Source organism: Schistocerca americana, chromosome 4, assembly GCF_021461395.2.
Source record: "Schistocerca americana isolate TAMUIC-IGC-003095 chromosome 4, iqSchAmer2.1, whole genome shotgun sequence".
In the NCBI taxonomy this organism is placed as follows: Eukaryota; Metazoa; Arthropoda; class Insecta; order Orthoptera; family Acrididae; genus Schistocerca; species Schistocerca americana.
In genome coordinates this window covers 615337648-615354945 of record NC_060122.1, presented here as the reverse complement: position 1 = coordinate 615354945, position 17298 = coordinate 615337648, and the positions used below count along the sequence as shown (strand labels likewise).

Sequence of the window (17298 nt, the reverse complement as noted above, 5' to 3'; positions counted from 1 at the left end):
TAAACAGAACCTGGATTCATCCGAAAAAATGACGTTTTGCCATTCGTGCACCCAGGTTCGTTGTTGAGTAACCATCGCAAGCGCAGCCATGGTCTCCGAGCTGATAGTCCATGCTGCTGAAAACGTCGTCGAACTGTTCGTGCAGGTGGTTGTTGTCTTGCAAACGTCCCCATCTGTTGACTCAGGGATCGAGACGTGGATGCACGATCCATTACAGCCATGGGGATAAGATGCCTGTCATCTCGACTGCTAGTGATACGAGGCCGTTGGGATCCAGCACGGCGTTCCGTATTACCCTCCTGAACCCACCGATTCCATATTCTGCTAACAGTCATTGGATCTCGACCAACGCGAGCAGCAATGTCGCGATATGATAAACCGCAATCGCGATAGGCTATAACCGACCTTTATCAAAGTCGGAAACGTGATGGTACGCATTTCTCCTCCTTACACGAGGCATCACAAGAACGTTTCACCAGGTAACGCCGGTCAACTGCTGCTTGTGTGTGGGAAATCGGTTGGAAACTTTCCTCATGTCAGCACGTTGTAGGTGTCGCCACCGGCGCCAACCTTGTGTGAATGCTCTGAAAAGCTAATCATTTGCATATCACAGCATCCTCTTCCTGTCGGTTAAATATCGCATCTGTAGCACATCTTCTTGGGGTAGCAATTTTAATGGCCAGTAGTGTAGCATTGGTGCCTGAGCCAGTTCTAACAAAGTAGGTACATGGACTGAAGGTGTCGGTTTTTATAATGAATATTGTCAAGCCATGAAACCTACCATTGATTCTTTTACGAGAGGATCTTCAGTTTCAGTATGAGTGGCATAAATTTTGATGAATTTATCAGGTTGCCTCTGCATAAAAACACTGCTGGGAAAAAAAAATTAGTACACCCTTTTAGCTGTTTCCAATTCAAATAGATTTTTTGTTGCTACAGTGCATATGTAGTTGATGAAATGATTACATTTACAGATCAATAGCACAAGCTGTTCTGAGGTACCAGGCATCGACCCATGCTGAATACCCATATTAGTACGTGGTGTAGCCTCAACAGGTGTCAATGCAGACGATTGCACAGATGGAAAATTCTGTCCTGGGATACGTTATTCCACGCTGCTAGACCTTTCATGCAGTTGTGTAAGAGTTGGTGGTTGAAGAGGCGCAAGACTCACTTCTCACCCCATCATATCCCACACGTGCTCAATTGGAGACAAGTCCAGAGACTGTGCTGACCAGGGAAGTTGCTGCACGTCTTGTGCAAACGGCCATCACTTAGAGGGTAGACGCAGTTGGCGCTGTAGCAGCTATGCCATTACGCTGCCCATTGGTGGACGATGTTGAAACCAGTATCAGTACATCCTCTATTCCCCAGCTGGCATATGCCATCATCGGATCGGAATCGATGCGTCTTTCAAGGTATTCTAATTTTTCTTTCCGCCAGATTAGTGAGAAAATTTTGAGAATGCTAAATCTAAGTTGACTGGGTTGAGAGGTAATATTGGGTAGAGGGTACTGAATACATTTGGCATTGTTTTGGCAAAAAATCCAGGCTGCTCATTTTTTGTTACCACCTGCAATATTCCCAAAGATAGAGAAGAGGACGCTTCAGCAAACATCTCTCCAAGGATACGAGGGCTATTCGGAAAGTAGGGTCCGATACGGCGCGAAATGGAAACCACAGTGGAAATTCTATGAAGCTTTGCACAGACGCGTTGGGCAGTGTCTCTAGTATGCCCATCGATCGCATCACTTTGGTCTTATCAGTTCTGAGATTTCAGTGAGAACGTAAAGATGGCTAGAATGCTGTGTCTCCTGCCAATCATGAGAGCGTGGAGAAAGATTTCTTCTGAAGCTAATCAACCCACATAAAATAATTGTCATGCGTTTCGTTCTACCCGACAATTCTTGCCCGCACTCTGCAGGGGCAATGAAGTTGCTACTGCAGAGTTTTCGATGGTAAGTGTTTGATCACCCACAATACAGCCCATAATTGGATTTCCCTGAGGTTAATCTCTGCTCACATGAACCGCTGGCAATGAAGACAACCTTTTGGCACAAACAACGAGCTATAGACCAGCGTAGAGAATTGTCGGAAAGCACAGGCGACTGCCTTTTATGAGGATGGTATTGGAAAGTTGGTACAACGCTACGACAGATGTATTAGTCAGAACGACGTCTATGTAGATAAGTAGCTGGAAGTTGTAGCAAACTGTTGCAAATAAAACATTTTTATTTTTACAGTGGTTTCCATTTCGCGACCGATCGGACCTTACTTTCCGAATAGCTCTCGTATTTCATGCCTGTGCTGTGAAGAGATCATTTTCTCCTTCAGAAACATTCTTTCTGATTGGGGACATACTACGAATACAGAGAATTTCGAACAATACTTTTGCTTCAGAATGAAATGTGCGGTAGGGTACCTTAGTTATTTCAGTGAAGCTGGACATTTTAGTAAACAAGAGTGAACGAAAATAATTTTATTTTACTGCCGCACTGTAGACTTTCAAAATAAAAAAGGAAACAGTTAATGTAAAGTGTAACTTCTTAATATCCTATTCGTGTTCCTGATAAGTTTTGGTGCACATTAATTGAAATAACGAAGTAGGTTATGGTGTTATTCAGAAGTTGGCTTCAACTGAAGTAATTGTTTTATGGCAATACTTTATAAAACATTGTCGTGTTATTACAAACACACTCCGTCCCACAGGAAAGGCGACTGACGTGAAATAAAATATAAGTCGTTGTCAATTTTTAGTTTAATTGAAATTTTTTATTCAAATTAGGGTCCTTGTCGGTCAATACACAACTCTAAGCGCTGGAAAAATGTTCTAAACTGTTGTGATACTCAAGCTTTGAAACTACCTGCAGTACCATAGTCATAGCCTTCTGGAGATCTGAAACCGTACCGAAACGCTCCCTTTTCACTCCATTTATCAGTTTTGGAAATTTCCAGAAGCCGCCTGGAGACAATCAGGAGAATGCGGAGGGTCTTCAAGTACCACGGTATATTTTTGAGCCAAGAAATCGCATACGATCTTGCTTTTGTGCGCCATTGCAATGTCGTAAACTAACACCACTCTTCTTTAATCCTTTATTCAAGTAGAACACGAACAGTCCTGTCTCATAAACAATTTAAAACAACCAGGTAATAATCCGCACTCATCATTTGACCTTCTGAGGCGAATCATTTATGGATAATTCCTTTTGAATCAAAGAAAAGAATGAGTATTGTCTTGACACTGCTTTCCATTCCGAGTTTTGGTCCTTTGTAAGTGGCTCGTACTGAAAATGCCATATTTCATCACTTGTTACGAAGCAAGATATGTAGTTAGGTCCCTACCGTCTGATCTTTTCATGTTTTTGCAGTGTTCCGCTTTGCAATTTTTTTGATCGTCATTTAGTGACTGGGGCACAAATTTCAGTTAGAATGCGACGCACAATTGTTTTAGGAATAGCGTTGTGCTCCTCAGTTGACCTTGTAGATGCACACGAAGAATTTTAGCCACTTTTTGAACATTTTCTTCTACTCGAACTGTCGATGATGCTCCTCGACGTGGATCATCTTCTATGATCTCTTGAACAGTACGAAACGTTGGATATCACTTAAAAACGTTTTTACGACTCATGCCTCCCTACAATAAAAAGACTTTGTCGTTTCAAAAGCGTTCATAGCACTTTCATCCGATTTAAAACAAAACTTAATGTTTGCACATTTCTCCATTGGTCCATTCACAACCGAAGTACAAAACCTCTGTTAACGTTTCGATTATTACGAGCAGTCTTTGATGCCAGCGCTGCTAAATTTGCACATTTCTCCATTGGTCCACTCACAACCGAAGTACAAAACATCTGTTAAAGTTTCGGGCATTACGAGCAGACTTTGATGCCAGCGCTGTTAAATTTAAGATGAAAGATAATCGAAACACCACGGTGGTTAAGTCATGCATCAGTTCACTGATGGCGTTAGTAGTTAGGCGACTATGGAACTGTTACCTTTCCTGTAGGACAGATCGTGTATATTACACACTTTCATTACATAAATGCCGGCCGGAGTGGCCGTGCGGTTCTGGGCGCTACAGTCTGGAGCCGAGCGACCGTTACGGTCGCAGATTCGAATCCTGCCTCGGGCATGGATGTGTGTGATGTCCTTAGGTTAGTTAGGTTTAATTAGTTCTAAGTTCTAGGCGACTTATGACCCCAGAAGTTAAGTCGCATAGTGCTCAGAGCCATTTGAACCATTTGAACCATTACATAAACATGTACAAATTTTGCGTGTTGATATCACATAAAAATCCACGCTCTAGTTATGAGTGTACCGTTGTGGGAGTACAGTATGTGTCAGAGTCTACTGTGTCTGTATACTCCCAGACGATAGACTCATGACCACTGGAAAATGCCATTTGCCGCGAACTGTTGTGGTGATCGAAAGCAGACGTGCATCTGGTTCTGTTACACTGACGGAAAAAAGTCGCAGTACCAAAAAGGAATGTTGTGTCGTAAACGAAAGTTGTTGGCGTGTTTCTGCATCTCAAGGAGATGATATTTATTCAGATTTCGTGCCAGCTGCATAAGAGTGGCGCAGGTAGCGGCCCTATACGGATGCAAATCAGTTTGCTTTAAATATACGCTGTAACGTTCGTGAGCGTTTCTTACCTTTGACAGCGGACGCGGTGAGTTAATGTTAGTCAAGAATACCTTTAAGGCGCCAAAGACGACATTGACAACAACTCACTGAGTTTCAACGAGGTCGTGTAATAGGGCTACAAGAAAGTGGATGTTCCTTCTATGATACTGCAAAAAGACCAGGAAGGAATTTAGCCATTCAACATGACTGTACCGCAGTGGTCACGAGAATGTACGGTCGCAAGAAGACCGGGCTCCGAGTGGTCAGGGGGAGCAACCGACGGGGAAGAGCGCCGTGTTCAGCGTATGGCTATGGCTCATTGTAGGGCATCTGCAGCAGCATTCTGAGCGGTAGTTGGCAGCTCCGAGTCAGACGCCATTCCACCGATCTCCAAACTATCACCAGTGATGTCAAACAAGGGCCCATTGGAGGCCAGAGTGGAGGTCGTTTGTGGTTTTTGATGACAGCTGGTTCTGCCTCGGTGCCAATGATGGCCGTGTGTTGGTTAGAAGGAGGCCAGTCGAATATCTGCACCTAACCTGTCGCGAGCTAGACACACTAGACCTACACCTCGAGTCAGGGTGTGATTTCTTATGACAGAAGAAGCACTCTCGCTGTTATCCCACGCACTCTGACTTCAAAATTGTGCACCAGTCTGGTGATTCGACGTATTGTACTGCCATTCATGAACAGCATTCTACTGGGTGGTTCCCAACAGGATAACGGTCTCCTACATACCATCGTTGTAACTCTACACGATCTATAGAGTGTCGACATCTTGCCTTGGCCTGCTCGATCTCCAGATATGTCTCCAGTGGAGCTCAAAAGGAACATCATCATACGACAATTCCAACGCCATTCACAACCAGCATTAACCGTCCTTGGGGAAGTGGAGCAGGTATGAAACTCTATCCCACAAACTGACATCCAGCACCAGTACAACACAATGCACGAACGGTTGCATGCTTGCATTCAACATTCAGGCGGTTACACGGCTTATTAATGTACCACCATCTCACATTCGCAATGAGTTACCTCGCGCTTACATTAATCTGTGACTTTGCAATATTAGTCACTTAAATACATTACCTAGAGAAATGTATTTCCGAAATACTCTACATGAACAATTTTTTGGTGTTGCGATTTTTTTTCCATCAATGTGCTTGATTCCATGTAACTACTCCAGTTGCAGGCCATATACTATAGCGTTCCAGGTGCTGGGCAAGAAGTTAACGAGGCAGTTATCTTTACAGCAAATGACATTAATGAATGGAATTATGCAAATTAATTCATCTATATGTTGATTTCGTCAATACAATCAGGAATCCAGGCGTTGACATTGAAAAGCATGTAACTTAAAAAATTGAAAATCAATTTTTTTTTGCTCATAAGATATTAAGAATCCAGGTCAGAAACATCTTGAAGCCAGTCAGCTTCTAAACTAAACTAAACTCCTCCCGAACAGGCCATGAAGGCACAACGGTACCGACCGGCCGCCGTGTCATCCTCAGCCCATAGGCGTCACTGGATGCACATCGCATTTCCGGCCGTATTTCAGTTTCCGAGACCGGAGCCGCTACTTCTCAATCAAGTAGCTCCTCAGTTTACCAACAGTGCTCGGCAGACCGGATGGTCACCCATCCAAGCACTAGCCCAGCCCGACAGAGCTCAACTTCGGTGATCTAACGGGAACCGGTGTTACCACTGCGGCTAGGCCGTTGCCCAGTCAGCTACTAGATGGAATAATTTATATCGGCAGCTGTCCATGATTTGCATTTGGGCAAGTGTGAGGTCATTGGCACAGAGGAGGCAGTTAAGTTCATGTCACAGAACAAAATTCTGGCAGTGTGAAATCTTTACGTTTTTCATTACTTAGCTCTCGGCTGTGTTTTGATAATTTGATTTCGTAGACACTTCTTATTATCATGTAAAGTAACTGTCTCTTTGTGGCTATGATCCTCAAGAAATGGTGGTTTCTTGTCTTTTGCAAGGTTGCATACAAGTGTCAGTACAAGAGTCGAGACGTAAAAGAATGCGAAAAACAGGAATTGTAGAGTCAGTTTTTGAGAGAAACACTGGAAAACCACGGTAATTTTCTTTTTGGGCTAATACACTACGTGGCAACGAAGAGCAAACGGCCGCTCGCTGATGAAATCAATCTCAACTTTCTAGAATACAGATGTCAGTCAACTGTACTTGTAAGTAGGCTGTTTAGGCTCTGTATGAAAATCACTGGCTGTGCTGTGTGCAGTCTGTGGCTGGTTTGCATTGTTGTTAGCTATTGTAGTGTTGGGCAGTTGGGTGTTAACAGCGCGTAGCGTTGCGCAGTTGGAGGTGAGCCGCCAGCAGTGGTGGATGTGGGGAGAGAGATGTCGGGGTTTTGGACAGAGACAGTAAATTTGTAAGACTGAATGCCATGAACTGATATATATATCAGGGCCATTCTTTTGTAGGGATTTTTGAAAGTCAGATTGCGTTGCACCAAAAATATTGTGTCAGTTTAAGCACAGTCATATATAATTTTTCTAAGGGGACGTTTCATACTTTACCAAGAAACTTGGTTTCCTTCATAATGCTTTACATGTTTCAGGATCCTCTAATGATGCCTCTCATAAATCCAGATAGAGAGCTGCCAACCGATCGGAAGTTTGATGAAAATAAAGAAAGAAGGTAGTCCTTTTCATTCGACGGGCTGGAAACATGGGAGGAGATAAAGATTAAGAAAAGAGAAAATTCTTCGCGCTACATAATTAATATCGGACTTTTTTAACTTCACAAGAACATCGCTTAGAGCGCCTAAGAAAAAAGATTTATTGCTCGTTTTTTAATTTTGGATGAAAAATCACGCATTTTACAGAAACCTTTGCGCTTCACTTTAGCAAGCATACCTTGCTCGCACCATTTAACGTTTTACTGTCGACATCATGCTGTCATTTAACTGATATTACTTGTGTTCCATTGTTTCACAGGCGTTTTGTATGTTCCTCTATCAGTTTATACAAATAAAAATACACAACTCACAACCGTTTTTCGCTTCTTCTATAAAATCCATATTTTATGTCTTACATGATTTGCGCTGTGACGCCTCAATTACACTTATCAAAAAAAGTTTTACATCACCCCAGTTTCCAGAACTCCTGAAGATAGACTTAGACTGTGGATATTGTTTCACAGACACAGTCCCTTTGACTGTTCAGAGATGTCACTAAACCCGCCCAAAAATGTAAACAACCATGCAAGAGCAGCGCCTATTAGATGGAGGGGGTCCGACAGCCGATCAGTTCCAGTCATTCTGCCAGGAAGGAGGTACGCGGCTCGTGTTGCCTGTAGTTCAACATGCCTAGACGATCAACACCACGGTTCGATGGCGTCCGCATTGTTACTTTGTGCTAGGAAGGGCTCTCAACAAGAGAAATGTTCAAGCGTCTCGGAGTGAACCTACGCGTTGTTGTTTGGACATGGAGAAGATACAGAGAGACAGAAAGTGTCGATGACATGCCTCGCTCCGGCCGTCCATGGGCTACTACTGCAGTAGATGACCGCTACTTACGGATTAAGGTTCGGAGGAACCCTGACAGCAACGCCACCATGTTGAATGATGCTTTTCGTGTAGCCATAGGGCGTCGTGTTACGTATCAAACTCTGCGCAAGAGATTGCATGATGCTCAACTTCACTCCCAACGTCCATGGCGAGGTCCATATTTGCAACCACAAAATGTTTCAAATGACTCTAAGCACTATGGGACTTAACATCTGAGCTCATCAGTCCCCTAGACTCAGAACTACTTAAACGTAACTAACCTAAGGACATCACACACATCCATGCCCGAGGCAGGATTCGAACCTGCGACCGCAGCAGCAGCGCGGTTCCGGTGTGAAGCACCTAGAACCACTCGGCCACAGGGGCTGGCGTTTTGCAACCACGACACCATGCACGGTACAGATGGGCCCAACAACATGGTGAATGGACCGGCATCACGTTCTCTTTATCGATGAGTGTCGCATATGCCTTAAACCAGACAATCGCCGGAGACTTGTTTGGAGGCAAAGCGGTCAGGCAGTACGCCTTAGACACACTGTCCAGCGAGTGCAGGAAGGTGGAGGTTCCCTGCTGTTTTGGCGTAGTATTATGTGGGCCGACGTACGCCGCTGGTGGTCACGGAAGGCGTCGTAACGGCATCAAGACACGTGAAAGCCATTCTCCGATCGATAGTGCAACCATATCGGCAGCATATTGGCGAGGCATTCGGCTTCATGGACGACAATTCGCGACCCCATCGTGCACATCTTGTGAATAACTTCCTTCAGGATAACGACATCGCTCGACTAGAGTGGCCAGCATGTTCTCCAGACATGAACCCTGTCGAACATGCTTAGGATAGATTGAAAAGGGCTGTTTATGGACGACGTGACCCACCAACCACTCTGAGGGGTCGACACCGAATCGCCGTTGAGGAGTGGGACAATCTGGACCAACAGTGCCTTGATGAACTTGTGGATAGTGTGCCACGACGAATACAGGGATGCATCAATGCAAGAGGACGTGCTACTGGTTATTAAAGGTATCAGTGTGTACAGCGATCTGGACCACTAACTCTGAAGGTCGCGCTTTATGGTGGTACAACATGCAATGTGTGGTTTCCATGAGCAATAAAAAGGGTGGAAATGATGTTTATGTTGATCTCTATTCCAATTTTCTATACAGGTTACGGAACTCTCGGAACCGAGGTGATGCAAAACTTTTTTTGATGTGTGTACATACAGAACAAATGTTTTTAAATCAGGCGTTTGAGAAAATGCATACTAGGAATATGTGATTTACAGTTCATGTACTGATCAATATACGCAGCTAGGAAGTATGAAAACCAGTTTGACATATTACATTTCTCCCGTTCTGTATATCCCAGTTAATAGGGAACTTTATGAAGAGTCATTATATTAGTAGGAAATGGAATAGCTCCTATTTCGAACCCTGTGGAAGACCATCGTAATTTGTCTCCACTCAGAAGAAGTTTTACCAAGAAAATGGCAACTGGTATCTAACGTGAACCTTTGCTTCCCGTAAGTTAAATGTGAAATAAATAACTCATTGTTTACGCAGTCACTGGATAAAAATATGGAAACACAGCGGGAAATGCGTGCTTGAGTACAAATGAAAGTGCTAGCCAAGTCTGCCAGGTGGCGCTGTTGTATTTGACCACGAACGGCACCTGTGTAGTGCACTCAATAAGTTGTAAGCTTCAGTCGTGTTCAGAACAGTGTTGTGTATAGTTGTGACTGTATTGTATCGGAGACAAGTGAATTCGACCGTGAGCAAATTGCTGGCTATCGTGTAGTGGCAGCTTCCGCAACCAGTACAGCTGACGTGTTTGGTGTTTCAAAGGCTACCGTATCGAAGATTTATACGGCATGCAGGGAGGGCAGATAAACATCATCCGCTAAGTCTCAACACGGACGAAAGCGTGTATGGAGCGATCGTGACAGACGGTCATTGAAGAAGATTGTGACGAAAAATAACAGGGCGAAAGATGCAAAACTCACTGCAGAACTGAAAGTGACATTCGCAAACCCTGTCAGTACCAAAATAATACCAAGGAAGCTCCATAAGGAAGCTCCATAAGCGGGGATTTTCAAGGCGAGCTTGAATTCCCAGACCACTCATGAGTGATGCAAATGCCCACAACAGGAAAGCGTGCTGCCGAAGACAAAACCTGGAGTAGGGGGCAATGGAAATAAGTCACTGGGTCGGCTGAGTCCACTTTTCACATAGTTGTCAACTTCTGGCTGAGTTTAAGTGTAGTGTAGAGTGAAACATTGCGAATGTTCGGTGATGATTTGGGTGGCCAATTACTGCTGAGGATTCATAGGACCACTTTGGGTCATCAGGTCCATCCGATGGTAAAACGTTTGTTCCCCCGTGGCGATGCTGTGTTTCAAGATGACAGGGCTCCTGTTGACACAGTTCGTATCGTCCAGGACTGGGTTTGTGAGAGCGAATATGAATTGTCGCATATCTCCAGGTCAAAACAGTCACAAGATCTCAATATTTGGAAAGAAGGGTGTGTGGTTACTATCCACGTCCAATATCGGTATTTGAACTTGCTACTATTTTGTAGGAAAAATGATGTAACATCCTTTGAAAAGCATACAAGGTCTTTATTTATCGATTTTTTATTTATCCATTCCGAGATCACTAGAAACTGTTTTGAATGCTAACGGTTTTCCTACACCGTATGAGACAAGTTAATGTTTTGTGTTTTTGGTGTTTCCATATTTTTGTCCACCCCTTGTACCTTGGAGGCTCTAAAATGTAAGATCTTCCCAAAGTTAGGATCAAAGCAGGTCGCTAAAACTCATGCAAAAGTGTAACGGAGACGTTCGAAGTACTTGAATGTGAATCTTTGGAAGAAAGGCGATGTTGTTCTCACGAACCACTGTCTGGTAAATTTAGAGAAACAGTATTCAGAGATGACTGAGCGACGTGTGTAGTGTACGGGTAGTGAGAATGAGACGAGGGAAACTAGTCCGCGTGTTGAGGCATACGGACAGGCATTTTTCCCTACTTCACTGGAAGGGGACACAAACTGAGATGACCAAGGTCATGTGATAGCAATATGCACATATACAGATGGTGTATCGCATACACAAGATATAAAAGGGCAGTGCATTGGCGAAGCTGTCATTTGTACTGAGCTGATCCATGCGAAAAGGTTTCCGGCGTGATTGTGGTCGTTCAATGGGAATTAACATACTTTTAACGCGGAACTATATTTGGAGCTAGACGTATGAGACATTCCATTTCGTAAATCGTTAGGGAATTCAATTTTACGAGATCAACTGTGTCAAGAGTGTGCCGAGAATACCAAATATCAGGCATTACCTCTCACCACGGACAACGCAGTGGCCGAGAGCCTTCACTTAGCGACCGAAAGCAACCGCGTTCACATAGGCTTTTCAACGCTAACAGACAAGTAAAACCGCGTGAAATAAGCGCAGAAATCAATGTGGGACGTACGATGAACGTATCCGTTTGGATAATGCGGCCTAATATGGCGTTAATGGGCTATGGCAGCGGACGACCGACGTGAGTGCCTGCAGCGCCGTTCCTGGGCTCGTGAACATGTCGATTGAACCCTAGACGACTGGAAAAGCGTGGCCTGGTCAGATGTGTCCCGACTTCAGTTGGTAAGAGTTGATCGCAGGGTTCGAGTATGGCGCAGACCCCACAAAACCAAGGACCCAAGTTTCCAATAAGGCACTGTGCATGTTGGTGGTGGCTTCATGATGGTGTGGGCTGTGCTTACCTGGAATGGGATGAGCCCTGTGGTCCAACTGAACCGATAATTGACTGAAAATGTTTATGTTCGGCTACTTGGAGACAATTTGCGGCCATTCATGGGCCTCATGTTCCCAAACAATTATGGATTTTTTATGGATGATAATGTGCCACCTCACGGGGCCATAATTCTTTCCGTTTGGTTTGAAGAACATTCTGAACAATTCGAGCGAATGATTTGGCCACCCAGATCGTCTGACCTTTATGGGACATAATCAAGAGGTTAGTTCGTGCAAAAAATAGTGCACCGGCAGCAATTTCACACTTATGAACGGCTAGAGAGCCAGCATGGCTCAATATCTCTGCAGGGTACCTTGTTGAGACCGTATCACGTAGAGTTGACGCCGGGCAAAAGGAGGTCCGACACAATATTAGGAGGTACCCATGACTTTTGTCATGTCAGTGTATAGTCGCTAATGCTGGCACTAAGTCGTCTCCATCGCTCTATGTAGAGTGACTTAAGGAGTGTACTATTTATATCTACTTGTCGGTATTTGTGAAACTTACCGTGCACCAGGGTGATGAGTCCGCCGAAGATGTAAGACAGCTGAGAGAGCACGTACGTCGGCTGCGCCCTCCACATCGCCACGGGGTCATTCACCTTCACGAACCAGTCCCAGAACTGGAAAACACCAAGACAAAACTTAAAGCTTCTAAATCTTTCTTTTCATCCTCCTCAGTCTGATAACTTGTCTCATGTTGGTCCACTACGAGTTCCTATTCGGTGCCAGCCTCTTCATCTCAGAGAAGCCCTTGCATCCCATGTCCTCAATTATTTGTTGGATATATTCCAATCTTTGTCATCCCCTACATGTTTTGCCCTCACGTACCGAGGAAATTATTCCCCGACGTCTTAACGAGGGTCCTATTGTCCTGACCTTCTTCTCGTTTTGACTTGTTTAGCCTCTCTGCCTGTACCTTCCTCCCCCAGATTCTGTCCATCTCCTCCCCTATCTCTCGCCATCTCTTCCTCCTGCTATCTGTACCTATCTCTTCCTTTTTCCCCCTCGCTATCTGTCCATTTCCTCGTCCTCCCTTCTCTCTCCACGGTATCATACTCATCTCAATAGGAGGCTATAGTATTTCGTCCCAGATTGTAACTAATATGTGTTCCAAATTTGATTGAAATATTTACAGGGGTTTAACGATGAGCCTTTTACACATGGCTTTGCTCGCATTCGCAACTTGTCAAATATATTTCACTTATATTTACTGTATTTCACACATATTTGTAGACAAATTTCACCAGTATGTCTACCGAATTTCTGTATCTACATCTACATCATATTCCGCAAGCCACCTAACGGTGTGTGGCGGAGGGTACTTTTTCTATCACTAAATGAGCCCTCAGACCCTGTTCCACTCGCGAATAGCGCGTGGGAAGAATGATTGTCGGTAAGCCTCTGAATTGGGTCTAATTTCTCAAATTTTCTCCTCGAGGTCATTACGCGAGACGTTTGTGTTGGGAAGTAATATATTGTCCAGCTTCTCCCGGAAAGTGCTTTCTCGAAACTTTAATAGTAAATCTCTCCGTGATGAACAACGCCTCTCTTGTAACGTCTGCCAATGAAGTTTGTTGAGCATCTCCGGAATGCTCTCGTGCCGACTAAACGATCCTGTGACGAAACGTGCCGCTCTTCGTTGGATCTTCCCTATTTCTTCTATCACTCCTATCTGCTAGGGATCACAGGTAGATGAACAATACTCAAGAATGGGTCGAACCAGCGCCTTATAAGCCACTTCCTTCGTGGATGAGTTACATTTCCTTAAAATTCTTCCTGTGAATCTGAGTCGGGCATCTGATTTTTCCACTATTTGTTTTATGTGGTCATTCCACTTAAGGTCGCTCTGGATAGTTACTCGTAGATATTTTACGGCAGATACTGTTTCCAGCGGTTTGTCATCAACAGAGTAGCTGTACAGCAGTGGAATTCTTTTCCTATACGTGCGCAATATATTATATGTGGTTCTGGGTCAACTGGCAGATTCTGCACCATTCATCAGTTCTCTGGAGGTCATCCTTCAAATCTTTACTACACTACTGGTCATTAAAATTGCTACACCACGAAGATGACGTGCTACAGACGCGAAATTTAACCGACAGGAAGAAGATGCTGTGATATGCAAATGATTAGCTTTTCAGAGCATTCACACACAGTTGACCCGCGTTGCCAGGTGAAACGTTGTTGTGATGCCTCGTGTAAGGAGGAAAAATGCGTACCATCGCGTTTCCGACTTTGATAAAGGTCGGTTATAGCCTATCGCGATTGCGGTTTATCGTATCGCGACATTGCTGCTCGCGTTGGTCGAGATCCAATGACTGTTAGCAGGATATGGAATCGGTGGGTGCTGGATCCCAGCGGCCTCGTATCACTAGCAGTCGAGATAACAGGCATCTTATCCGCATGACTGTAACGGATCGTGCAGCCACGTCTCGATCCCTGAGTCAACAGGTGGGGACGTTTGCAAGACAACAACCATCTGCACGAACAGTTCGACGACGTTTGCAGCAGCATGGACTATCAGCTCGGAGACCTTTGGCTGCGGTTACCCTTGACGCTGCATCACAGACAGGAGCGTCTGCGATGGTGTACTCAACGACGAACGTGGGTGCACGAATGGCAAAACGTCATTTTTTCGGATGAATCCAGGTTCTGTTTACAGCATCATGATGGTCGCATCCGTGTTTGGCGACATCGCGGTGAACGCACATTGGAAGCGTGTATTCGTCATGGTCATACTGGCATATCACCCGCCGTGATGGTATGGGGTGCCATTGGTTACACGTCTCGGTCACCTCTTGTTCGCACTGACGGCACTTTGAACAGTGGACGCTACATTTCAGATGTGTTACGACCCGCGGCTCTACCCTTCATTCGATCCCTGCGAAACCCTACATTTCAGCAGGATAATGCACGACCGCATGTCGCAGGTCCTGTACGTGCCTTTCTGGATACAGAAAATGTTCGACTGCTGCCGTGGCCAGCACATTCTCCAGATCTCTCACCAACTGAAAACGTCTGCTCAATGGTGGCCGAGCAACTGGCTCGTCACAATACGCCAGTCACTACTCTTGATGAACTGTGGTATTGTGTTGAAGCTGCATGGGCAGCTGTACCTGTACACGCCATCCAAGCTCTGTTTGACTCAATGCCCAGGCGTATCAAGGCCGTTATTAAGGCCAGAGGTGGTTGTTCTTGGTACTGATTTCTCAGGATCTATGCACCCAAATGGCGTGAAAATGTAATCACATGTCAGTTCTAGTGTAATATATTTGTCCACTGAATACCCGTTTATCATCTGCATTTCTTCTTGGTGTAGCAATTTTAATGGCCAGTAGTGTATCTTCTGGCCGTGCTACTTTGTTATAGACAACCGCACCATATGAGACCAGCCATAGAGTGCATCCGACGCTTTCTACTAGATCATTTATGTGTATTGTAAACAGTAACGGTCCTATCACACTTCCTTGAGTCACTCCGAATATTACCTTTACATCTGTCGATTTTGTTTCGTTAAGAGCGACATGTTTAGTTCTGTGTGCAAGGAGGTCTCGAATCCAGTCGCAAACTGTTCGGATATTCGATAAGCTCTTTTTTTTACACTAAACGGCGGTATGGGACGGTGTCGAAAGCCTTCCTGAAGCCAAGGAACATGGCATCAACCTGAGCACTGTTGTCTACGACGCTTTGGATCTCATGGAGGAATAAAGCGAGCTGAGTTTCGCGGGCTCTCTGGTTTGCGGAATCCATGTTGATTTTTATAGAGGAGATTTTCCTTCTCCAATAACGTTGTAATTCTTGAGCATAAAACATGTACCGTAATTCTACAACAGGTTAACGTCAACAATACAGCTCTGTAATTGTGTGCATCTGTCCTACGGCCCTTCTTAAAAACGGGAATAGCCAGCGCTCTCTTCCATTCGCTAGGTACCTTTCGATGCTCAAGCGATCTACGATAAATTACTGCTAGAAGGGGAGCAAGTTGTTTCGCATAGTCTTTGTAGATTTTTATAGGTATGTCATATGGGTCTGACGTCTTTCTACTACAAAGCGATTGTAGTCATTTTTCTGTTCCGCGATTGGTTATCTCAATATGTGCCACTTCGACGGTCGTAAGACGATTGAAAGGAAGGACCGTGTTACAATTTTCCGCTGTGTAACAATTTCGGAAGGCCGAATTCAGATTTCGGCCTTCTTTCTCTTATCTTCCGTATCAGTGCCAGTATGGCCACTGAGCGAATGAATAGATGATTTTGACCCACATAGTGCTTCTACATAATACGAAAATCTCTTAGGGTTTTTGCTCAGATCGGTTGACAAAGTTTTGCTTTCAAAGTCACTGAACGCTTCTCTCATTGCTCTCATTACGCTCATTTTCGCCTCGTTCAGCTTTTGTTTGTCAGCTAGGTTTTTACTTCCCTTGAATTTGAGATAAAGATCTCTTTGTTTACGTATTGATTTTCTAACGCTGCTATTAAACCACGATGGGCCTGTCCCATCCCTTAAGACCTTACTTCGAACATACTTGTCTAGGGCATATTGCACGATTCCTTTGAATTCTTTCCATTCGTTTTCCACATCTTCGTCCTCATCACTGAATGTTTGATGCTGACAGCTCATATACTCTGAAATTTGTATCCTGTCACTCTTGCTAAGCAAAAATATCTCCCAACCTTCCTTAACATTCTTTGTCAGAACCGTTGCCATAGAAGCTATCACAGCCTTATGATCACTGATACCTTCCCCTGTTTTAACCGAGTCGATAAGTTCACGTGTGTTTGTTGCCAGGAGGTCTAAGACGTTACCCTCACGAGTTGGTTCTCTACCTACCTGCTCAAAGTAATTTTCGGACAAGACATCCAGACCAATGTCACGCGAATCCCTGTCTCTGGCACCAGTTTTGATAGCGTGACACTCTCAATTTATACTTGGCAAGTTGAAGTCATCCCTTATTGCAACAGAAAATTACTAACGATATACAGCAAGTTCTATCTGAAGCACTCTCTCAAGAGGGTTCCTGACACATGCGGTCTATAAAAGCATCCTCTTACCATTTTTGACCGATCTTTGATACCAGATTAATTCACAATCGGAATCCATGTTAACCTCGCTAAATTTTATCGAATGCTTTGCTGCAATAAACGCAGCGCCGCCACGGACGACTAACCTATCCTCACGATAAATATTCCAATATGAACATAGGATCTCGTTGTTATTAATGTCTGCTTTCAACCAACTTTCTGTACCTAATACTATCTGTGCATTACAACCTACAGTAAGCGATACTAACTCTGGGACCTTTACTTGGATGCTCCTGCTGTTTACTAAACTCAT

General features: G+C 44.4%; 1 protein-coding gene across 1 annotated transcript in view; it reads right to left on the bottom strand.

The window, feature by feature from the left end:
• Window positions 1-17298, bottom strand: part of LOC124613111 — a 129820-nt gene that overhangs the window by 91641 nt on the left and 20881 nt on the right. Inside the window, exon 2 of the mRNA XM_047141721.1 lies at window positions 12470-12584. Coding sequence (XP_046997677.1) covers window positions 12470-12584 — 115 coding nt within the window. The remainder of the gene's footprint in view (window positions 1-12469; window positions 12585-17298) is intronic.